The sequence below is a fragment of the Camarhynchus parvulus genome, chromosome 1, assembly GCF_901933205.1.
Source record: "Camarhynchus parvulus chromosome 1, STF_HiC, whole genome shotgun sequence".
Lineage (NCBI taxonomy): Eukaryota > Metazoa > Chordata > Aves > Passeriformes > Thraupidae > Camarhynchus > Camarhynchus parvulus.
In genome coordinates, this window is record NC_044571.1 from 59,640,703 (window position 1) to 59,665,971 (window position 25,269).

The window sequence follows — 25,269 nt, forward strand, 5'->3', positions numbered from 1 at the left end:
ATTAAATTTCACTGTAATGTGAATTGTTTCAAGACCAAACATACAAAGGCAAAAATCTATGTGTTTCGTTACACTGTGCAGCACTACAAAGGGCTGAAAACTCTGCTTTCAGTTTATTTCTGTAGCTTTAGCTAAGGAAGCACTGCACTAAACTCAAATCAAATTCATTCTCCAGCAGGTTTTGTTAAATGATCATTACAACACTTGAATCACCAAACTGCAAGTAGCAATACAGAAAATAAAGAATAGAATTCATTTAGAAATTGGAACACCTATCCTGACTGGTGTTTGGTTGCTGTTTCCTTTAGCATTTAGCAGGGACAGCTATTCAAAGAAAGATACAGAGCAGGTCATTCTGTGCAGCAATTTTAACAGAGGTTCCCTGAATAAAATCTGAACACAGTTTTGTCTACAGTTTTCTGAAGCTATAAGCAAGAAGGTGGAAAAAGCAAAGCAGGTGGTAAGTCCTAGGAGAACTCAGGATTTCCTTTCCAACAGACACAAATTATGTGCTTTATTAAAATGGTAACAGAACAAAATCTCACATGAAATGTTAGTAGGGAAGATGAAGTCTGTCATCTGTTCCCCTTGCATGACTTGTCATCACCTTCAATAGGTGATACCCATCTAGCATAGTCTTTCTGGGGCAAAATTATAAATGAGGTACAAAAAAGACTAGGAAAAGAAAGTATGGAAACCCATACCAGGCCCCTAAAAGCAAAGTATTTCACAAGATCATGCTATCAGTACTGCCTTTCAGGAGGAAAATATTTTAAAGGTAACCAAGAGAGTAAACCTCTTCCTAAGGATACCTTTGTCTGACAGTTTTGAGTCTTTTCTGCTAGACAGAGAAGAAAGCTGCTCTACAAAATGGGGTGCTGGAGAAACAGAAACTAAAAAGCCTACAGTCACAAAGCCCTTCCTTTTCCTTGTATTCATTAACCACTCTTTACTACTACTATGAATTAACTCACATTAATGTTTAATTAATAAGCTAAACTATTTAAAAGATATAATTAATAAGTCTAATAACTAATTTTCTAAGTACTATTCTCCTTGATTTTCAAATATGCAATATTAATTCTAATGTAAAGGAGTGTATTGGGTCTGGCTGAGATGGAGCTGGTTGGGCACAAAGGGTTGTAGTGAATGGGGGGACATCAGTCAGTAGTGGGGTTCCACAGGGCTCCAACTTAAGCTCTCTGCTCTTCATAAATGTCTTAGAAGGGATACTAAAGAATGGGAAGGGATACTAAGCAAGTTCTCAGATGACACAAAAATGGGAAGAGCTATAGACTTCCTTGAGGGTAGGGAGGCCCTGCAGAGAGACCTGGACACATCAGAGGCTGGGCAATCATCACCCATATGAAGTCCAACAAGGGCAAGTTTCGGATTCTGCACCTGGGATGGGGCAACTCTGGATGTACAGACAGACTGGGGAATGAGAGGCTGGAGAGCAGTGCCATGGAAAGGGATCTGGGGGTCTTGGTCCATGGTAAGTTGAACATGAGTCAGCAGTGCCCTGCAGCCAGGAGGGCCAGCCTTGTCCTGGGGGCATCAGGCACAGCAGCACCAGAAGGCAAAGGAGGGGATTGTCCCACTCTGTTCTGAGTTGGGGCTGCCTCATCAGTGCTTTAGCTCCTGCTGAGCAGGGCTGGCACAGCACCAGCACTGTCTCCCCAGCATTTCCCCCCCATCAGTAGTCTAGGGTAGGCAAAATCCTGGGACAGGACACACCTAGGCCAACTGACCCAAAGTAACCACAGGTATATTCCATGCCATATGACAACAGCTCAGATACAAAAGTTAAGAAAAGGAGTAGGAGTGGGGGCATATGTTATTTACAGTGTTTGCCTTCCCAAGCAACCACCGCATGTGCTGAAGCTCACAGCTTCCTGGAAAGTGGCTGAACATCACTTGCTAGCAGGAAGTAGAGATTTAAATTGTTGTTTTTTCTTTTTGATTGTGCACACACAAATTTTTGGTTTTGCTTTTGCTTAATAAACTGCCTTATCTCAACCTATGAGTTTTTTTCCAGCCTGTTTTCTCTCCCCTCTCCACCTGGGAAGGGGGAATGATAGTGGCTTGGTGGGCACCTGGAGTTCAGCCAAGGTCAACCCACCCCAGGGAGGTACAACTTTATGCAACAGGCTGGTAAAACACAATCTCAGGATGCAATCTACAATCCAGCCCTAAGGGTGGATCAGTCCAGCAGCAGTAAACACAAACAAAATGTTCAACAGAATTGTTATAATCTCTTCACACAGGGATGAAAGTATGTCCAAAATGACCACCAAATGCTATGAGAAAAATTTAAGACTAAAGAAACTACTTCAGAAATGTATCCTTAAAATTTAGTTAGTATGTTATTTACTACACATATGAGCATACCCATTAGTACACATTTAACAAACTTCTCTAACTCAGAAGTCGGAGATTTGTACTTACTTGTGCATTTTCATAAAACAAAACATCTGGCACTTTCATTTTCTCAGCTGAGTTATAAATGGGCATGGTCACAGACCCTATCTTCAGAATCCCGTTGTTTATTTCACCTAGTCATTTTTCAGGAAACAAGCAAATGTACTTTTTACAACATCATCTATGCAGACAATTCAATCAATACCTAACATTCACAAGTAACGATTTACAGATTCTAACAAGGCTCTGGTTTGCAGTAAATTATTTCTATCTAAAGAAAGAAAACACTTGGAAGAGTATCAATTTACAAAAGGCTGCATTATCATGAATTTGAATTCTCTTTAAAACTGTAAAGAAGTGTATTACAATAAATGATGAAAAGGTGATCGTACAGGAAAAGGACCATAAGAAACACCAGAAGTTGTGATCACTGCCTTGGTCTAATTTGACACTCTTATTGTATTACTGGAAAAGGACCATAAGAAACACCAGAAGTTGTGATCACTGCCTTGGTCTAATTTGACACTCTTATTGTATTACTGGAACATCACCAATACTTTTAGGCTATACTTCCTCAATCCACAAGGTTTCACACTTCCATTCTTCTGCTGCCTTCCCCTGTCCCACTGTGGAGTGAAGCACAGAGGGGAGGTAACAAGTGGCTGTGTGGGGGCTCAGCTGAGAGGGGGAGCACACCCAACACAAGAGTACAGAGTCACAGCTGATTCTCTCCTTCAGCACTGCGTGGTTGAAATACCCTTCAACTACAGCTCTAAGAGAAAAATTACATTAAAAACTTTCCATAGATCAAAAGAACCATAAATTCAGTACTTAGGAAAATAAAAATAAGTGTAATTAATAAAAAATGCAATAAAAATATTTTTTTTTTTGCTACTAATTTCTTAATCTGGCATGGTATAAAACTGAAAATACCCTTATTTCTAGACAGATGTTTTTAGCTGTTTGGCTTTATGGCATGAAACAGAAAAACACAGAAAGTTCAAGGGATGTATCTAGATTATATATAATGTGAGTAAGAGATATAATAATACATAGAGGTTGCAGATATATATGTATATACATATGCCTGCATAGATATTTGTATATACTTGCATACACATATTGTACTGCATATAATAGAAACTATATATCCATTAATATATCTTATAAAAGACATATATAAAATCTATATATATAAAATATAAAAGATATATATATATAAGATATAAAATCTATATAGTAATATATCATATAAATATGTACTTCTATATATACAGACATTGATAAATTCATAAAAATACAATCCACATGAATTAAAAGCAAAGATGTGTTTACCACTGCACAGATCTAACAGTAAAAATACAGCAATCTAATACATCACAAAACTGGGAACAAACATACAGAAGAACAAGAGCAGATAACACTGGTGAGGCAGAGAACAGGAAAAACATATGAATGGAAAATGGCAACTTGCTCACAGTATGCTGCCTGACAGAGGATATGAAAAGTTATACAGCTAGCATGAAGGGGGTCACAGAGGAATGAGAAAGCAGAAGTGAGAAAAATGGCAGAAGCAGAAATATATGCATAGCCCTGAAGACAACTACAAATTATTACAAATTGGATAAGCCAAAGAAACTAAGACCTGCTCAAGAAAGGTGACATGCAACTACTACAGCAATTTAAAGAGAATAAAGAGAATAACAAAGAAGTGTGTGCAAGAATGAAAGCAAATGATGGCACAAAACTTCTACAAGAATCTCAAAAAAAAAGTGATTTTAAAAGGGGAGAGAAAGAAGCAATGGTAAAAAAACAGAACAGAAAAATGTTAAGATCAAACTAAGGCTGTAACTCTACAGAGGACTATCAGCGATGAAAAATGAAAAAGCAGTACAAAAAGCCTGAGACCATGGATCTTATAGGCTGAGAAACACTTAAACATGATGGAAAACAAAATTCCATGAGCAGGGAACTCAGCAGACAATACAACATAGTGAGAGCAGCAACACATTCTGATGGAACAAAGTCAGTGATACAAATGAAAGAAATTAATTTTGAGGATAACTAACACATCTTTATACATTCAGCAATTTGAGTAACATTGCTGCAGAGCAGGAAAAAAAAATAGCAGAAGCTTACATGTGTAATCCTTTCCCTCTAGTTTTTCTGTGTCATCTGGACTTGTTTCAATACCAGAATCCTGCAGATTTTTGTGTAAAGCTGATCTGGCGAGGTTTGGTAAAAATCTAAAAAAGGAGAATAATAGGGAGGCTGTATTTTAAGGCTTTTTCTTTTAAAAGTTTTCAGTATTTTCTGTAATTAAAAATCTAAATCTAATGTAATCTGTAATCTAAAATGAAGATTCACTTGCACCTCCAAACCCTGAATGTCTACTCCTTTCACAAAAAAGCCTTCCACATTTCACCTATCCCCAAGGAGAGGAACTGAGCTTCTTTAATAGCCAATGATCTACATTTGTGGTGGTGCACTCTTTTTTAAAGGCATCAGTATTATCAAATACTGCAATAGGGTTGTAATGGAGGGTGGTTTAGATCTGGAGGCATGTAATATCTTCATTCTATTACAAGCAAGAGCCACAACAGAAACAATTGTTTTTTGGAAATACCTTTTCTCATTACTCAATTCACTTGGATCTCAGGTTGCATATAGAGAGAGTAAGCTCTGAGGTGTCTAGAACTAGACCCTTTCAGTTTTCCAAAGTTTTGATAATAAAAACTTGCTTTCTTTTGAAGAGGAAAAAACCCCAAAAAACCCCCAAACAGATCAAAACCCACAAACAAAATCCCAAAGCAAACAAAACCCTTGTAACTCTTCTAGATACAGCTTTTAGAACTGAAACCAAGTGTCCATGAAACATAAGTCAAATTAAACATTAATATGGCTCTGCTTTGAGTGTTTTAAACAGTGAAGCTATGCTGATAATGGTGACCTAATTTATATAATGTAATGATGTATCTTCATAAAGATAGGAAAAGTGTACCAACTCCTTTGTACTTACCTTCCAGGTTTGAGAATACCTCAGAAATATTTTTAAAGAAATTACCAACTTCAAGGAGCAAGACAGCAATTGCATTATTTACTGAAACACATTAAAAGCTATCTTGCATGTTAGCAACTGACCAAGAAGCTCTTGGAACTTCCACCAAATCTAGCAGTTCTACCTGGAAAGGCAGGCTTTATTAATCGCATTATAAAGGCTTTCATCTGGATGTTGTGACAGTCGACGGCAAATTCGCAACAGTTGTCGAGTAGATAAAAATGAGGCCAGGGACTGTGCCTGTCAAAAAATACATGGTAGTTTAATTATTCAATCCATGTGAGGGATTTAGAGCAAACAAGTCAGGAGAAATATGCAATCCAAAAGAAATAATTTCAACTTTTCTCCTGCTTCATGGATGCTTTGTGCATTCTACAGCAAGTCGTGCACTTTAATAGGCAAGTTTGTAATTCTGTAATTTTTGCAGTAAGTCACTGTCATGGAAATCATTATGTCACCAAAAGATTAGCCTTAAAATATCACTTGATAAGCAACAGGAATAAAAATGTGCTGTGAACGGAATTTTATGTGCAATATAAACCCTAACATTAAATATCAGTAATAAAAAACAGGTTAGCTACTGTGAAAGGATCAATGTGCTAAAAAGTCATCTGCTTTTCCCAAACTAAATATGAGCTCCACATGTAACGCTCTGGCAAAAAGGTCTGGCAGGATTCTTAGACATATAAACACGACAACACTGGGCAGCAGTACGGAGATTGTATCACCTCTGCACACGCCTTCTGGGCGGGCCATTACTGGAACACTGTGTCCTTTGCTGTTGTCCACATGTTAAAACAAATGCTAAAAACTGGACATGAACCAGCAAAGATTTACAGAAATTATTCAATCCTTGGGAAGGCAGACCTCCAAACACAACAAAATTTAAAAGAAATAAAGAGAAACACAAAACAAGCAACCATGTATTTAAAGAAGGATCCAAAGACTGAGAAAGAAATCATTCTATAATTATATCTACCGGATGAAGGTATCTAATACAAATAGGTTCCTTATTTTAGCAGGAAACACACAACAATGAGTGTGATCTGATAAGTCACGCCATGTTTTGCCTGGGTCAAGTGAAATATTTTAATTAGGTAATTTCAAAATGTTTTGTTTGGGTTTACACAAGTTTATACAAAATTTCTAACTGCATTTCTAACTGCAAAAAAAAAAGTCAGTTCTATGAAATCACACAAAACTTCTCTCAAATTATGAGAAAGGAAAGAATAATACTTTTTAGCATACCTCTGAGGAATGAGTAAGAATTATTTAGATTGGGCTAACTGCAAAGATTACTACTCCTGTTCCTCCTGCTTTCACTGACAGAAGATTGTGAAACATCTTCTGAACAACCATAGTTTACAAGCAAGCACTGTGTACACTGTGATGTAAATGATGGCATTTCATGAGTTACTTCAAGACCTACTCAGCTATGCCTGAAGCAAGGGCAAGGGTAAATGTTCTATCCTTACTATTCATAGAGGATAGTACAATTGAGGAAAAGTTGTATCGTATCTTCTGAGTATTTCCAACTGGTAGTTGAAAGTATTGTCAACTAAATTTCCTCCTCTATTACCTGATTTGTTTGGGATTTTTTATACTGAACAACTGCAAACGTAAACTTGTGTTAGTGACAATTTTTTAATATGTATCTATGAGGCATCTAATTCAACAGGATCTTGATTGTGGCCTCCAGATTCTATTGTAAATCAAGCAAACAATTACAATGACGTGGACAATGCCCACAGAGTGAACAGTTTACAGGTATTCTATTGCTAACAAAACAACTTTAAACAATGGTTAATATTTCAGTATAATCTCTGGCAGACACTTATTTACTTAGACAACTCTATAAATAGCCTAATGTACATTAGGCACACATTTCAAGTCACTGCACAGGTGTGCTGTTCCCACCATGCCTCATGCCACTGCTGATCTACAAGAATCCTCTCTTGAATCATACTGCAACTTACTTCTCATTAAGCATCACATAATTCATTTAGGTATTTCAAAATTCTACAGATATCCACATACTTGGAAAATATTTTTGTGATGCTCTATTCAGGCATGGTATGTCTCCAAGTATGTAAAAACTGACACATTTATACATTAGATGTAGGAAGCTCAACTGATGATTATAACAACTGCCCCAACAGTGTACCTAAAAGTCAATTTTTCTTACTGTTTTAAGCTCAAAAGAACATAACAGCGTCTCTCAGCTTCTTAAATAGAAAAACTATAAAAACTATTATCAATGTTAAAATAGTGAAAACTAAGGACAACAAATTAAATTTCTTAAGTACCAGTTAAGCTGGTACTGCCGGATTCCATCAAAAATGTTATACATTTTACTTACATCAAAGGCATGCTGTGTTTTAGCTGCCGTAGCAATAATTTCTTTTTCTTTTCACCATGATTTAAGTATATTTTTAAAGAATTCTGTGGTCACTTTGTCAGGAGAACTTATTTTTCCTGACATTACTTCTTTAATAGAATAGCCTATATAGCAGCAATGCAGCCAGGAGTACACCTACACCATAAATCAAAGAAGTTTATAGTATGCAGCACAGTAATTGCCAGCAATAGCTTTCTGGGGCTGGTTTTCCAATCAAGCAGCCTTTGAAATAACACTACAGCTTAGCACATTTCACCTAGCCTTTGCAAAGGCAGTCACAGCAAGAGATAGTAAATGCAAAGAGAAAAGAAGAAGAAAAAGGGCTCACGGTGGCATCATTTGTCTCCCGAAGCTTGTGTGTTACTGACAACAATTTTTCCACAGCAGCACTGGGTACATTTGGAATCTGGTTGAAAGAAAAAACAGTATTAATCTTATTGCAAGATATCCAAGTTCCACGTATGCAATAACCATAGAGTTGCCACAGTTGCTTTATGATGAAGAGTATTTTTTATTACAGCAGCATTTGATATTAAAATAAGAATTATGCATTAAAAGATAAGCAGGTATGTTGCTTTGATAAACTACAAAAATCAGCTCCTTTATGCTACATTGAAATAGCAATATATTTTATATGTAGCAAATAATCCTGTTCAGTAAGCCAGTAAGTGCCTGAAGAACTGAATGTACTTACCATTTGTTTAATAACTTCAATTTCTTCACTCTTGCTTAAAGATCGAACATTATGAAACAGAAACAGTGTCAAAAACTCTGGACCCAGCCATTGTTGGGTAGTACTTCCAATGACAGGAGGTTCTGCTAAGACCACTATTCTGAAAGAAGGATGGATAGGAAAGATAGACCTGCAAAAAAAGAGTTTAAAAATGCATTACCTGGCTTAAGGAATGAATATCAGATTTAATTTTTACAATAAATGAGAAGAAGATAAATTATTGTACTGAAATATATCATAGCATATCCAGATCATTTGCAATGCAACTTCATTTTTTAAGAAAAGACAAAGGCTGCATAAGTGAAACTTTTAAAATTTACACACTTTTTTATGCTCATAAGTGTACCCAAGTCTCTTCATTTGCAAGAGGACCTGCATGCCTCAAGATGGACAAATACCACAAACTAAGCTACAGTCTACTGTGCTGTATGTCTGAAATGAGCACATCTCACTCATTTCATGGACTCTTACAAGTGCTTTACCTAGAACGGGGTCTCTCACAGTCAACTCAGGGACAAAAGAAGACCTACCAGAGCTGCAGTAATGAGTAACCTCTTTTACTGGACTAGACTGACAGAAAGGATGACACTGTCGAGATTTGCCTAGATACTGTGATGAGCTGAATTTAGTAACAGTTTAGGAACATTCCCTTACAGATGCTCTTTGTGGTCCTTGGATTAATATGTCTAACTTCATAACACTCCTGAAAGATATGATTCAAAGACCAAACCAGTCACTTCACCCCTGGCTCATTTTAGAGTCAGCATGAGGAGACAGGTCTTTCCAGTGGAAGATTAAGATTCACAAGAACTTCAGAATTGTTGTCCTGGCTCCTTAAATCAACCAAGCACAAAAGTCTAGCCACAACCAGTACTCTGCCCCTCTCATATTTTTTCAGCACCCCCCAACCATATCTTCAAAGGCATCATATAGGATAGAACTTTACTTGCTTTAATTTCTCTTTGCCCAAAATTTTTTTCTAATACCGCTCTGAACTTCCTTTCTTCATCCTATCTGCCTCCACAGCTTCCTGTGAAAAAACACACACTGTTCCTGGCTGTAAAAGGTACTTTTATTATTATTGTTTTTTAATTCTTTATCGGACTGGTCTCCTAGCCTAAATCAGTGTTTCCCAGTTCTCACTTGAGGATTTGGTAACTAACAGTCTTGACTCTACTGAAGATAATAGGAACTTGCAACACAAACTTAAATATACAACTTTTAGATGCGTATATTAGGGCACCAAAAGACTGCTGCCTTGGATTTTGATATCTTTGCCACCTTCACATCTTTTGTATCCCTTGGACTGGGCACTCATTGGTACTCATTAATCAGCACACCTGCAAGATCACAGCATCACACAGAATCAGTGAATAGTCTGAGCTGAAAGCAACCCAGAAGGATCATCAAGTCCAGCTCTTGAGTGAATGACCCATAGAGAGATCAGACCTGTGACTTTGGTGTTATTACACCATGCTTTGACCAACGGAGATGATCTCCAGAAGCAGCAGAAACAATGGAGTAACACATCAGATACAAAAGCCAGTCAAATTTTGTCCAAGATGGGCTTGCTTTCATTAACTAATTTCACAGTACTCTTATTAAAATAGAGGATGTTCATTTGGAAAAAGCAAGTGAAATTTGATAAGTAGTTTATATTGCTGTTATCATGTCATTTTCCATACAAATTACTGAAGACATAAATTGATAAACCTACTACATAGTTGGCTCATCTGTACATCACAACAAGAAACCTGTGATACAGCGGGGCAATTACAGCAGTGTCTTGTATCAAAGCAAAGGTGGTGGTATGAGTTTTTCTCAGCTGAAAGTCACAAGCCTAGAAGCTACTCCCTGACTGATAAAAACAGAATTAGATGTCCAAAAACATCACATGAAAGAGGAACCAATGGGAATGTCACTGTCACTAAGCATAAAAGAAGGTCAGGGAACATTAGCCAACTTTATTATAGAAGAAAACATTTCCTAGATAGGATAAATACATATACTTTCAGACTTACCTTCCCTAACATTACTAAGGAAAAAAGCAACCCTCCTCCAGACATCCATCAAATTCTGGCCCTTCTACAACATCATAAGAGAACACAAGGAGTCAACTTCTAAGGTGAAGGAATTGTATTTCTTTTGTATCACCTCCTAGTCACTGCCCCCAAAGGGCTTGGTGGGGACAGCCAGGGAGGGCACAGAAAGAAGTGGGAGGAGAAGAGATGCAAAGTCAGGGCAAGCTAATGATATCAATTTGATGATATCAGTTCAATTCACTGACGTACTTGGACAACATCACTGCTGTAGGTTTCCAGGTTGTAAACGAAAAAAAAAAAAGGCTATTTCAAAAGCCTATTGTTTGGAGTGATGTTTGCAACGCTGAAAATATCAGGCTAAGTGTATTATTAAACAAACACCATTAGTGGCTCAGTTCTGCAGTGCTCTCTAAGTTCCCATCTTCCATCAGAACAACTGAAGAGCTTCAAAGTTGTTCCACGACATTACAGATCAAGTCTCAAAAAGAGCACAATATGGAGAGCTCCTACATGGAGCAGTAGTTCATAGAAAAGAAATCTTTGACATGACAAGAAATCTTGTGGGTTTTACAGATGAAGACAAAGTAAGTTTAACTTGTTAAAAACTTGGCATCTTTTAAATTAATGAGCCTCAAATATCGTGGGAAGATTTGATGTTACCTGATTCATGCAAAGAGTCTATCCTTCTCTCTATTAAATATTTACTGACAAAACAAGCAGAAAGGCGCTCTCCTAATAAAATGAGTGTCCTTTTGACATCACTGTTTAATTTTTCAGCCAAGGATTACCACCATTGCTCTTATAAAGAAAATCATACACATAGATCAGGGTGATTTTAGGGAAATATTTTCTTGTTATTGACCATGGTTCTGAGCAATTGAAGCTTCTCATAAAAAACAGAATAAAATAAAATGCAGAACGGCATTTTTAATGCCCCTTTTTTGTAAGACTAAACTAATTTTTATTATCTCTTCCTGTAACATGATTTAATAAATCTCATTTTCTATCAAATTTTGTAAGTTGGGAATTATTCCAACCCTAGAACCAAAATGACCTATTGTTATTTTCTTGCTGTTTCTTTTAAATTTCACCAGTCTAACATTAACAGATGCCTTTATCTCAAAATTCACTTAACTGGGAAAAAACCAAACCCCTAAACAACAAATGAAGTCAAAGCTAAAAAATGTAAGCAATTAAAAATTCTATTACTTACTAAATTTACTCCTTGCCAAAATTACACACATCTGTCTCATCTACTGTGCATTCCCTTTTAACCTAACCACATAGAAAAGAATCCACTGTCTGCAAGGCATTAAAACCACCTATGCATCATGACAGACTTCTTTTTGTTTTTCAACTATCCTGGTATGTATCTGCTCCTAGATTTTCCTATAATAGCTGCCTTTCTGCTCACCACACCAAGAACTTAGCATCTGTGTGTGCTGAGGGGGTATACCCACACAAACAGGTTATATACTGCATCCTCAGACAAATAAACTTCACTGATGGATTTGTAAAGGCTGTCTGCTACCTTTACAGTGTCTGTCTGGGTGAAGTAATGGATGATTACAGAAGAAATTCTATGCAGAAATCTTGGATATGCACACTCCTTGGACACTTTCTTCTACTTTCTGAACTTGTTCGGGGAAATGAATCATGCAATCATTAAATGAATAAGTTATCAGCAACTATAATTTCCTTCTATGTAAAATATCTTTAATGACCATCTGTCACTTTCTCAAGGGCAGCTTTTTTTCTTCTCCTTAAACTCATGAACATGAATTCTTCCTCAGAGAAGCAAATGAGTTCTGCAACCATTTGCTAACTTAACTTCACAGCCAAACTGGCATAATAAAGAATATAGGAAAAAGGACTCTGTGGCCACCACTAGTTACTTTGTGGCTTAGAGGCTTTCAGCAGGGCAAGGAGTATCCCAGAATGTTCCAAAGGCAATGCACTGCTTGCACTTATCACTCCTGAAAGAGCTATTGTACCCACCAGCCTGAAGCCCTTCTTAGAAAAATGGAAATTTTCTACAGATGTAGAAATGTAATGAAATAATACTGAACATATTACTCAATGACACTAATGAAACTAATTTAAAATCAAAATATACTTTATTAGCTGATGTTGAAATGTTGAAATGTTGTCAAATACATGACATATGAATAATACTGCTCTAATCTGCAAAAACTGAAAACAATCTGAAAACCAAACCATACTTTCCTCTTTGTCCAGCACCTCTAATAAGATCATCATTTAAGCACATTCACGTTCTCTTTTGTAATACTGTTTGCATTTGTACACAAAGGCATGTGATTTCTCAAGATCACAGCATGAACTGAAACACCATCCCTTTAGTAAAAAAACACAAGCAAACATCTTGATCCTCTTCTTCTTTCTCTTCTACTACACATAAGAGTATTTTGACTATTGAAGCACTAAAGAGTAAAGGCACTAAAACTGCAGGAACACACTAATATTTCCTTATTGGAAAATTAGGTAGACAATGTGTCACTCAAACATTACAGATTCAGTCCCAACAAAACTGAGAATGGCATCATGTATTCCACAGGCCTGGCAAAAAGCAGTCACACTGAAATTACTTTAGTCAAATCCAGCAAATCAGGGTAAGTAAAGCTCAGAAATCCAGCTAAGGCCACTAGTCACAGTCATTGGCATGCAGCAAGAGAGATGTCTCTCATCAATATGGAAAGCATTTCCCAGTTGTGATTGGGAAAAAGAATTGGGTTGGGCAAAAAGAATTTGCCCAACCAGTCTGCTAATAAATTCATATTACAACATACTCTATGTAGCTTCTCCAAAGACCATGTGTTACACGCAAAGGAGGGATGGTGAGCACTGTTGGGATTAAAATCTGCGACTAAATCAGCTGTCAGTACCTCAGATATTATTTGATGGATTAATTCTGCTGGATTCTGCAACACTGGAAGGTACTGAAGTTTGCAGTAACTGACAACTACTGCTGAAAAGGATGAGTAGCAAGGACAAATACAGTCCTGGAATCAAACAGCAATTATTGACATTGCATCCTGGAGTCAGTTAAAAGGAAGTGATGTTTTCAGAATATGGAAGTCACCAAAACCAGGATAAGGTCCTGGAACACCTTCATTTCCTCAAGGGCTGATGAGAACAGTACCCTCTCTATATAGAGGAGTCGTCCAGTGATGCCAAAGAAGCCCAAAGCCAAAACTAAAGAAGCAGATACATGTTTTCATTATTTTAACTTAGCTTTTTAAAATAAGTCATTAAAGAAAGCAAAGGCAGAATGAAAACTTCACCTAGGAGGATGCTCAGCAAAATGGACTTCAGATAATTCAGGAGCAAGAATTTTCATCTGCATCCAGGATGGTGCTACATAGTCCCACTGAGCTTCCAGACATAAGAATGACTACACAATGGGGTATCTGTTTCTAAGACCCCATTTCTGACTAATCAGAAATGCATTATTGTCTAGTACAACAGACACACTTTGCTTATGCATTAGAGATCACTGTCAGTCAAATAGATGATTAAGAGCTTAGCAACTCAGAAACATTATATTACAAAATATTGAGGTGGTTAGATAAAAGCAGTACAATGAGATGTGAAGGAAAGAGAGACAGCCTTTCAAGGACAGCAAAAAAACCCCCAACTTTTGGAGCCTTCAGAGTAGCCAAAACAATGCACAATTGTCACTGAACCAAAAGATTACTCAATGAGGCTGAAAAGAAGGAAAGTAGATACACAGGTGACACAAAGGAGAAGGGTCTGCAGAGCAATCATTAAAGAAGACAGCTTGGACAGTGATCATGGTCTAACAGATAGTGAAGATTAAAGGGAGCCCATTGCCAAAACACCCATTGTTAGGACAAAAAAGGATGTGCAGGATCCAGATGTACATCTCTATTCTTGTGAGAGAGATGTAATCCATTAGGAGTGGCAGCTCTGAAGATGAATGTGTGATGAACCATCCAGGTTTTTGGACTATACTGGCAATGAACTAAAGGGTACTAGGCAAAACAGCACAGCCACTGCCGTTCAGCCTGAAAGCATGTTGGACAAGACTATGAACACAGAGCAGGGAGGAGACTGGCACAACAGATATATTTTGTAGTAAAAAGTGTGATGCACAGTAGGGATACCATCCCAGATGGGCCCTTGGAGCTTTTTTGCCTCTCTTTTCAAAGTCTGTGCCTAAAATCCTAATAAACAGAACACTTCCCTGATATACAGTTCTTCACACAAATAAAATGCAGGAAATGACCACCTAGCTAGGTGTATGGTCTCTGCAGACTGGACAGAGTTTGCAACAAGTAGGCTTAGAATGAAGTTTGAGTTTTTGTTGGTTTTGCTGGAGCAGTTCTTGCCTTATTTTTTTTAAACCCACCGTATTTTGATCAAAAAGGGGACCAGAAATATGGAAACAACTAGGAAGTAAAATAATAGCAGTTTTTCTAAAGGATTGACTATGAAGGCCAAAGAAAAAGATCAGATTCAGCAAGGCAATTGAGAGAAAATGTGTGGCATATCATGAACACACCCCTGCTACAAACCCATCAGGCCTCTTCAAAGTTTGGACACATGCACACCCTGCAGCATAACACTTCTATCTGTGGAATGTTTCTAGCAGACAAGTGGAAGTAAAGGAACAAAAAGAATAAGCATTATGGGTCCCAACCCATCCTTAGGATTTCCTGCCCCATATTAAGTGTAAATTAAATACCAGCTTTCTAGCTCATGAGGCAAAAGAAAGTAACAAGTAGTATTTAACTTCAATTTAGCTTTTTTTCAATTTTCCAAGACTTTTAATAAAATGTTCCAAAATTAACTACTATGTAGCTTTATATCTATTTTTGTACCTACTTAAAATTTCTTTTCAATTTTAACTCCTTCTCTTTAAGGTTATTGAATGTTTTCCTTTTAGTTCAAGCACTCTAAACAGGATATAATTTTGCCATACCACAAAAAGAAATAGAGCTAAGGAGAAACCTTGTGTTTAAAAGATGCTTCTCTTAGCAGTTAGAAGGAATCAGTTTAACAGAAAAGCATTTGCATTTTTTTATTAGACAAAACATTATAAAATTGAAAAGTTGTTTGCATTCTATAGTCGTAGCTGATACTTTACCTCTCCTGTAGTTTCTCATCAGAGAGCTGTAATTCTTCTTTTAAGTTTTTGTATCTATCTTCCCTTAACAATCTGGTGCCATCATAGAGAGTCAGTTCTCTGTCATGTATTAGTCTGAAAATAAAGAATAAGCTCTATCTTGACTTTGATTAATTTTTATGATACATGTAACAGCTAAGAGTGTTTTTAAAAGCTATCTCAGTTGAAATACACCTCACTAAACAGAAAAAATATTACTAACTCAAGATGCATCCAGGCATGGAGGTAAAATAACAAAAGTTTTAGTGCATAGTCAATCAACTTAGTTTACATCGATATGGTAAGAACATGAAAAATAAAATAATGTCTTACCAGTGGAGTGTGCATAAATGGCATGAAACTGTTTTTTTTGTTATGCTTGTAACAAATAATATAATTTTATTTCTTGAAATGCTATCTTTCAGCTGGCTTTAATGATTAATATACATACAGGCCCAGGTTTTATTTTGTGGTATGCAGGAGTTGATTAGCTATAATGCATGCACATGTCAAAACTAAAAACCAGAAAGGAACACTAAACAGACAGAAAGCCAAAACCACAGGCAAGTATAAATCTCTGTTCTGTCCTTCTACACATATATATAATAATAGAAAGAAGAAAATGTTTTTGCTATAACTTGCTTTTAAAGCTCACTATGTCCTCTGATTTGCAAAAGGCAGTATATGATGGATGCATATGAAATGGCATAAAAGTTTGACTAGACAGCATAAATAATTATTAACATAGTATTTGCTATTACTGTGTTCTGCAAAGTTGAATTTATTTTTTATTGAATTGTGAAATAATGTTTAGAAAGAGATCTTTGCAATCAATATAAAGTATGCTGCATAACATATTATAACCTACTTGTTTAGAAGCAGAAAGCACTCTGCGTTTCAACACAAAGCGTTTCAAATGTTTTCTGACATTTTGCATCTTAAAATTGTTAAGCAAATATTACTAATTTTTAGATTTCATAATTCTAGAATAAAATCTAACTCATTCCAAAATTTAGACTTACACTCTATATTTCCAACGGGCTGAAATTTCCCATATTATTTTAGGTTTGCAAAAAATTAAAGAATTGCTTCTGCTCTTAAATAAAAAAAATGAGCACTACATATTCTATGAAACTGCAATGCTCAGCTTGATCTTTACAGTATTCCTGAAGTTCCAAAACCATATTCACCAGCAGCAGCTTAAGGTCTCAGCATGCATGCACTCAGTACACACAACACATGCACCCAAGTAATCCAAGCTCCCATGCTGACCTTTGGAGCACAGCTAGAGTGCCAGGGTTAATTCGATGAATGCCGTCAAGAAGAACAAGCTTTCCTTCCAGAGCTGCAGTGACAAGTGGTGATGGTCTCCAAGCAGTGTCTCCATTTGGAAGAGTGTACCTTTGCTGTAGCAGATCTCTAGCGGTCATATCCTGGAAGTATCAGTCCATCAGAAGAATATAATTATGATCTAGTCTCTTAATTTACAAGTACATGCTTTCTTCTTAAAAAATTGCATTCTGTTCTTCCCAAAAATAAAGGAAGATTAGCAGGAAATCTTCAACGACTTTTCCAAAGAGTATTAGCGATAGACATACAAAGCTACTCACAAAATCTAAATAGTCTTTGGAATTTCTAGACTTGCCAATATCACCCCTTTGAAACAAGAACAAAAGCTTTTCTCCCCCCTGCCTCTGTAACAAAACACAAGCCTATGACAACATGTACACAGCCCTGTGCACAGAAGGGGGCAGCAATTTACACCTGGAGCAAACAAGAATAATTTCTTTCATATGGAAGCCACCTGAAGGAGCAAAGATTTTATCATTAATCTTGAACACAAACCAGCACGGCATTCCACCTCTCAGGAGGAAAATACTGCTGGAAGAATCAGAGAATAATGAAAGGGGTAAGAAAGAAGCCTCGTAACATAGAATTTATCAAAAGTACATAGCCTAGCACAAAGTAATACTCAAGGAATAAAAACAAAGACAAAATCTAGCATATCCTCCAGCACACATATTTTAGATGTTCCACTACAACAGGTAAGCACGAGAGAAACAAAGACATAATAGTAATTTTGTGATTTGGAAGACATTGCTCAGGCTGAGCTGTGAACATAACCCAGAATGAGATAAAAACATATTTTCTATTGTAACTGTAGCTTTTGCATATATCTTTTTCACAACCCTAAACCCTTTGAACTTTAAAGAATAAAAATAGAATACATTACATCATATAGTCTGAATAATTTCCTTTTTCTACATTTCCTTAAAAGCCCTAAAATAACAGTTCAAAGTCTGGTTCCTTCAGTGCTTCCACATTTATCTAATTTAAAGTCTCACATTCAAATCCACAAAACCATACCGTATTTTTGTTGTTGGATTTCCTTGTTTTACTGCTGTGTTCACTCTTTTCTATATTATTAATGAATTAGACATGAAACATTTTCATAAAAGAGAGAAAAATGTGGGCTTAGGACTTGCTTAAGAACTCTGCATTCAGCAGCTAGTAAATGCTATAATGATTATTTAACTAACACACCTTTGGATAATTCACCTCTAGAGAAATGAGACAACATACAGTATGAATCGACTGGGAGCCTGGTATGCTGTACATCTCTGTAGACGTACATGTCCATCTCTAATTCCAACCATGAGAACCATGCATTAATCTTCTGCAGATAAACTCAGAAGAGTATTTTGTGCAAAATATTTCCTGAAATATAACATGAATATAACATTGTGATTTAAATGGTTGAATGAGATTCAATTAAGGGATGATTAAAAAGGAATACCATTGCTAACAACTGCACAGTTTTTGTAAGGAGCTTATTTCATGGCCAAGTACCTGCTCAGTGATTTATTGTTTTTATTTATTTACTCTAACTCAATTTTTATTAAGTTTTATTCAAATCCCTAAATATATGATATTAAAACTAATCTTATAATACTCTAATGCTAAAAAGGCCTCCCATTGGAGGGGAGGTAACTGAAGTGTAAGAATTAATTATTCCTCTTATTTTGGACAAAGCAATTGCAACAATATATTGCCTTGTGAAACAAAAAGCTCATTTTAATTTGTAGCAGTCATAATATGTTATGTGTTTTACATTTCATTATTTATTTTCTAGAACAGTTTGTACACAGGAAAAAATATGTTTAGGAGAAAAACTAAGTAGGGTAACTTCTTTTGCACTCCCTCTAGCAGCTAATACCAACACACAAGCCTCCAACCTAGCCATTTTTCATGGCTTGTAGTACTAATCATGTTCTTGGCAATCATGAGGTGAGGAATCTATGTTTCCTGCTTTTTATGCATATTTGGACTCATCATTTGTTAGTATTTCTCAAATAAAAACTGGAAGGATTTGGTAAAGAAAAATTATGAGGTCAGGCAAAAAAAAAAAAGAAAAGTCCTAGAAACAAAAACACCACAGTACACAAACACTAGTGATGTGCTTACAAAACTGTTTTTGCTAAGGAAGAAAAGGAGCAAGTTGCTGGCAAACTGTTATAACATGACTTCGATTGCTACTTTTTTCCCCCTCTGAAATTCTGGGGGGAGAAAATATTTTATTTTAAGCATTTGGACTAAAAGTTCCCTAGTTACAGTTCACAAAGCACTAGCTGGCTACTGCTTCTCATTTGCTGTTGCTTAACTGCATTAAGAGACAACTTAAAAACAAACCTTTCCTAATCAGGATGAGTTTCCTTTCTCAACAAACTACCTACATGAAACTACATATAATGAGAAATCCATATAATGATGTCAGATATCACAAATGAGACAAGAACTGCTCTCTCAGCCAACTGCTAGTATAAGAGATGATCTATGTTCCAAAAGGTTTGCTTTAGGTAAATTTGATCCTCACCTCACAACACAAAAACTTTTAGAGTTGTTTTTTCTGCAAAATCAATATAGAGAAAGACACCTTTTCACACCATTCAGGTCCTTCAATCAACTTCAGTTGCAAAGAACAATGAAGCAAATACTAAAAGTAAAGACTATATATTTTTATATATATATATATACATATATTAAAAAAATTCCAAGAATTAATTTCTTCAGTCAGCCTGAGTAGAAACAGTTCTATTGCTTCGGACAAAAGATAAATGTCTCTCTACTCATCTTTGTGCCTGCAAAAATTATCAGAAGGTAAACAACAACTATAGAACAAAGAAAAGCCTCCTTAATTTTAGAAATGGATTTAGGACTGTATGATGTCTCTCTGAAAAAAAACTCCAGAAGACATTTTTTTTAATGAAAGTAGACAAATATGCTAAATTTACAGCATTATAAACTTTCATAGTCTTCACTGCTAAATTAGTGTATAAATTTAACATTTGTTCCACCATTAAATTATTCTATTACTTTGCTAAGCAAAGCCCCTGATAGGTTATATATTTTTAGAAAAACAAATGCACTCTGAAATTCTATTTACAGCTCAGCTACATTCATGTATTTTTATACACTGCTTTTTGTAAAAACTTTTGAGTTTATGTAACACATGTACATTAGGAAACATTTATATGTATAGATACATATGTGGATCTCACCTAGTCTTGGCTACACAGGAATTTACAATGAACAAGCAGCCTTCAGTCATTTATTTGCTTTATTGATACCATTTTGATATCACCAAAAGCCTTTCTATAAAACCCCTTGGCCCTCTGAGCTTGATTAAACCCTGGTGAAACCAAAGGAAATATTCCCTTCAGTGAGACCTCAAATCTTTTCCTAGATATTATTTTTATAGGAATTACAGATCCCTTTCAAAGAAAGATGTTTACTAAATAGTTCCACTGTCAGCTGTGCTCATGTGACTCCAAAAATGAAGCCGTCTGCTCATATTCATAGAAGCCATACTAAATAAAGGTAGGAAGTTGAGAAACAGTGGCCATGTTTTTAAGCAAATAATTATCTAATTTTGCTGGTGAATAGCAAATATTGTATCGTGTGCAACAATACACGGGTTAGGGTGTGCTCACCCTTAAGCAGGTTTGTCAAGTTGCAGAAGTTATTTTTCTGGGATGATTTAAAATTGTGTTTAAAGTGACAAGTACAGAGAGAAGTAAGCAGAGCAGCTGGACACAGAGTTCTAGCTCAGAAGCTATACACCTATTTCAAAAGGCTACTAGACAAAAGATAGTAGGCACTGCTGGGAATCCAGGTACATTATTATGAACATGGCATAACACTGATGAGGATATGTAGACCTGCAACCCAAATCTGCTCGCACTTGGCCACATTAAAGCATAAGAAAAGGGCAGAAGTCATTCATCTGACTCCAGTTATGCAGACAGAGCTTCAAAGTCTTCACCCTTATCAGCTGAAGCCACACAGTGGGGGAAGGAAAAGCAGTGGGACCCTGTCTGGGGAGGTTCTCAGCAGTGCAGGAGAACATAAAACAGACTGTCTTTTTTATCATCATCATCAGTATTTCTCTGTTCTATTTCACTCTCACTTTTCCAAGTCTTCAACCTCACCACCCATCTCTGTCAGTGCTTCTCCCCACATGCCAGTACACTTTTAAATCAGATGCCAATGCTATTTCTTCCTTTGGAGGTCTCCATGTTGTCTGGGAAAAAACTAAAGCAGAAAAGGGATCGAAGAAAGAGACCAGTGTATTGCATTAAACCTGATGCTAATGTTTTTCTGCAGCACTACCAATTATTACTTAGAACTGTATATCCTGTTCTATTTGGTGTATTTTGACTCATAAGGTCATAGGAGACCCTTGACTTCATATTTTATTTAAGCACTTTCATTCCTGAGGGTTATGGAGACAACCTTACACATGTGATCTCTGTGTGAAAAGCAAGCAAATTAATTAATTCTACTTTTAAATCTTGTAGTTTTTCAGTTTATGCCATGACGTTAAGACAACCTAAGACACACAATTCTTTCTAAACAAGTACCAAATGACCACCAGCTATGACATTGCTCTTAAGGTTGACAGGGCTTGGGGCTTGCAAAAACACCCAACATCTTTAGTGCTGTGAAGAAGTCTCTATTTAAGACCATATTTAAAGCATAATCATCAGTAGATAGTTTCCTTACTTGGTATAGCATGATAGGTTCTATACTGTATCCCAGTATATCAGCAAACTCCTTGGCAATAACTGTTTTGCCACAGCCCTAAAAAGTTAAAAAAATATTAATTAGATTACATTCTAAACATCATGGGGGAGAAGGGAGAATAGAAATTTAAATTCTTACTTTTCCTCCAATTAAACACATATCTTTAACCATATGGGATTGCATCATTTCTGCCAACAGTTGATTATGGCTGGAAGTCCTTATGAAAGTATCTGATCGAGAATGATTTTTTAACATTGCAGTTCCAGCTGGAACCTATAAGAAAAAAAAAGTAAATCAAAATGCTAAATAAGCTATACTGTGATAACTCTAAGCTTTGTGTGAACTAGGTTATGCTTGTCCAAAACTACTGTAATATTTCACTGATAATGGTCATCCATCAAACTTGAAACTGCCACTGTCACAAAACTAAACCCCGTAATTTCTGATAGACAAACTCCTTCACCCACTCTTCATGAAAAAAACTAACAAAATGTGAATCAATACAATTACAGCATTGGGGCATGCAAAGAACTTCAGGCTGTTTATAAAAGAGACCTATAATAAAAAGTCACCAATATCCACTGCTCATCAGAGAAACATGGAAGAGATAGAGCAATTAGTATTGTGAAAGTCTGGAGGAACTACTCTGACCCAAACTTTGGAGAGATTAAATTGTTCACCACATTAAGGCTCTCGCTCTACATTTCCACTTCCTGCTCGAGTCTGGAAACTGTTTCATCTATAAACTTCTTATGCCCTCCTGTTCAGAGAGTATAAGAGAGGCACTCTGCGGAAGTACTTTCAGAATGTATCGCCTATATGTAAAATGAAAACAAAAATCTTTACTTCAGAAAATAATTGAACCAAGTTCTTACAGACTCAACTCTTCCTGAAAAAATCCCATTTGCTGTTATTCTCCTCTTCATTTTGTCATGGTACAAACTGTCTTGTGGTATTCCACACCAATGTTGTTACAATCTCTCTGACTCCCACTAATTCACCTTCTTTACAGACTCTCTAGACTCTCCAAATTCAACATTAACTTCAAATTCTCAGATCAGCATCTGTTTCCTGAGTAAGAACTTATTTCACCACCTAGCAGGTCATAAACTTCATTGGAAGAAACTCAAACTAATCATATTTGATGTGATTTCTTTGTTCCATTTTCTCAACATCCTGTGTCGGAACATTACCAAGCACTCATTAGATTTTATTTGAAGTGTAAACAAAGACAGACTATTGTTTTTACAAAAAGAAAAAGGGAAAGCAGCATTAAGAACATCATAAGTACTCTCTGCTATTCTAATCCAATAAAACAAAAAAAAAAAGAAATTGAATGGCTTTTTCTTTCATCCAAAATGTAATGATTCACATGGAAGAAACTATGACTTTATCTAGAAATAAAATCATGTGCATCCATAAACTAATATTCCAGTATCTAAAGCCGTCTCCAATAAATACCATGTGTTATCCTACCAAAAAAAAAAAGTTCAGTGCAAATGACTTTTACTACCAAGCGTGTCAAATTCTTGAAGAGATGAAAACACGTTAGTGTTTTTTAAAAACATATTTGATTAATATATAAATTCATACCTGGAATGTCACTTCTTTTTCACCAATTTGGACAGTTACATCAGCCTTAAAGGGTTTGTTTCCATGTACACTTTCTACTCTGGTAATCTTCCTGGGAAACAAGTATTTTTCTGAATCTTGAAGCTCAAAGCGCTGTAAAATTCAGGAGTGAGGAAATAAATTATTAAATACAACTTTCTGTGTTTTAGAACTGTTTCTTCTAAAATAATGCCAGAAGCACATTCATGATTAATAACTTGCAAAGTCCTAAATCCATTTACTTCAACTTTTACTGTAGATACCTGTGTTCACATTCTTGATGGCCCATATATTTTACATTTAAAACCAAAGCAGAGAGTTTGTATACTTATTCAGACTGTAGCAACAGATGTAAATTGAAAATGTCACATGGTGACTTTGCCAAGTCTTGGCCTGACAGTCTAAAACAAAACAAGAAATGAACCATAGCCTTTAGCATGTGTAATAATAAATCGCCTATCTCTGCAGCTCATTATAACCAATTGTAGATTTAAACATCTGACTACCAATAAAATAACCAGCAAACATTGCATTTACTTAGTTTCATAGCTGCCTCATACAATGAAAATTGAGGACAACCTGTACAAATTAAGCCTTCAGCATGTTCTGGGTATATCAAGGACAAAACAGGACATATGTTTTCTTAATCCTCTTTCAAGCATTATATTCTTTGTATTTGCTGTACCTAGAAAGCACGAAAACCATTAAATAACTTCAGTAATGACAGTCATATTGGGGACTTTATGCACAAAAAAAGCTAATAACTGGAACTACTGAATTCATAGAGCCATTTTATTCAACAGAGTGAAAGTTGAGTAAACAAAAGAAAAAGGAGTACTGTCCAGCTCATTAGCATTCTAAGAAAACCAAGTTTTTTAAACAGAATTCATAAATGTAAAATCTCTCTTAAAAGGCATATAGTATTATTACTACTAGGATTCATAGCACTGCCTATTAAAGTTCAAAAACAAAACTGAGACAGATTTTTACAAAAGCTTTTTCTCTTCTTCACTTGATAAATTTCCATTCTGGAGCAAAAGCTTACAAAAACACTATGTTTAAACACATATTTAGGATACATGTGCTTTAGTAAAGGGCTGCACAAAATTATATTCTTATTGTAACAGCTGAGTCTACTTCAGATACCATTAAATTCTCAGACAAAAAGAGAGGACAGGAATGCCTACTGAGTACTATCTCCAAGTATGATTCTAAGAAACACTCCAACTATGATTCTGTGAAAGCAGCTACCAAATGTTCTCATTCTTATCTCCATTAATAAATGCAATATTCTTACTAATTTAATGGCATTTTGGATAGAATTAAGGGTGCTTTTATACAAAATTTCCAACTGCTTGAACACTAAATCCCTTACCAACAAGAGAAAACAACTGTGAGTGAGTAAGATTACCTGCGCCAGCAGAGGCTGGATACTGGATAACAAGGAATTAGAGACAGCAACAACAGAACTTGCACACAAAGGTCTTAGGAGTTTAAAATTTCTACGGTGTTTTTTTGACTGGTTGGGTTTTTTTTTGTTTTGGTGGGATTTTCTTTGTTGTTCTTTGTTGTTGTTGAGGGTTCTGTAGCATTTTAGGCATTAAGTCAAGGCAGTGAAAGAGGAATGTCTATGTGCAAATTGTTACTGAATTTACACAATCTACACAATTTACACAATTCATCTAAGTTAATTTGAATTTATCACATGTAATTACATAGATGTTGCTGAACTGAATACTCTAGTAATTAAACAACCTCACACCTCTAGTAAATACC

General features: G+C 36.0%; 1 protein-coding gene across 1 annotated transcript in view; it reads right to left on the reverse strand.

Moving 5' to 3' along the window:
• VWA8 (von Willebrand factor A domain containing 8) overlaps nucleotides 1-25,269 on the reverse strand; it is a 181,675-nt gene that overhangs the window by 107,823 nt on the left and 48,583 nt on the right. Inside the window, exons 10-19 of the mRNA XM_030948253.1 lie at nucleotides 23,476-23,607; nucleotides 22,021-22,155; nucleotides 21,862-21,939; nucleotides 17,071-17,231; nucleotides 15,781-15,894; nucleotides 8,572-8,740; nucleotides 8,206-8,283; nucleotides 5,604-5,719; nucleotides 4,561-4,667; nucleotides 2,449-2,555 (exon numbers count right to left, since the gene is read on the reverse strand). Of these exons, the coding sequence (XP_030804113.1) occupies nucleotides 2,449-2,555; nucleotides 4,561-4,667; nucleotides 5,604-5,719; nucleotides 8,206-8,283; nucleotides 8,572-8,740; nucleotides 15,781-15,894; nucleotides 17,071-17,231; nucleotides 21,862-21,939; nucleotides 22,021-22,155; nucleotides 23,476-23,607 (1,197 nt within the window). The remainder of the gene's footprint in view (nucleotides 1-2,448; nucleotides 2,556-4,560; nucleotides 4,668-5,603; nucleotides 5,720-8,205; nucleotides 8,284-8,571; nucleotides 8,741-15,780; nucleotides 15,895-17,070; nucleotides 17,232-21,861; nucleotides 21,940-22,020; nucleotides 22,156-23,475; nucleotides 23,608-25,269) is intronic.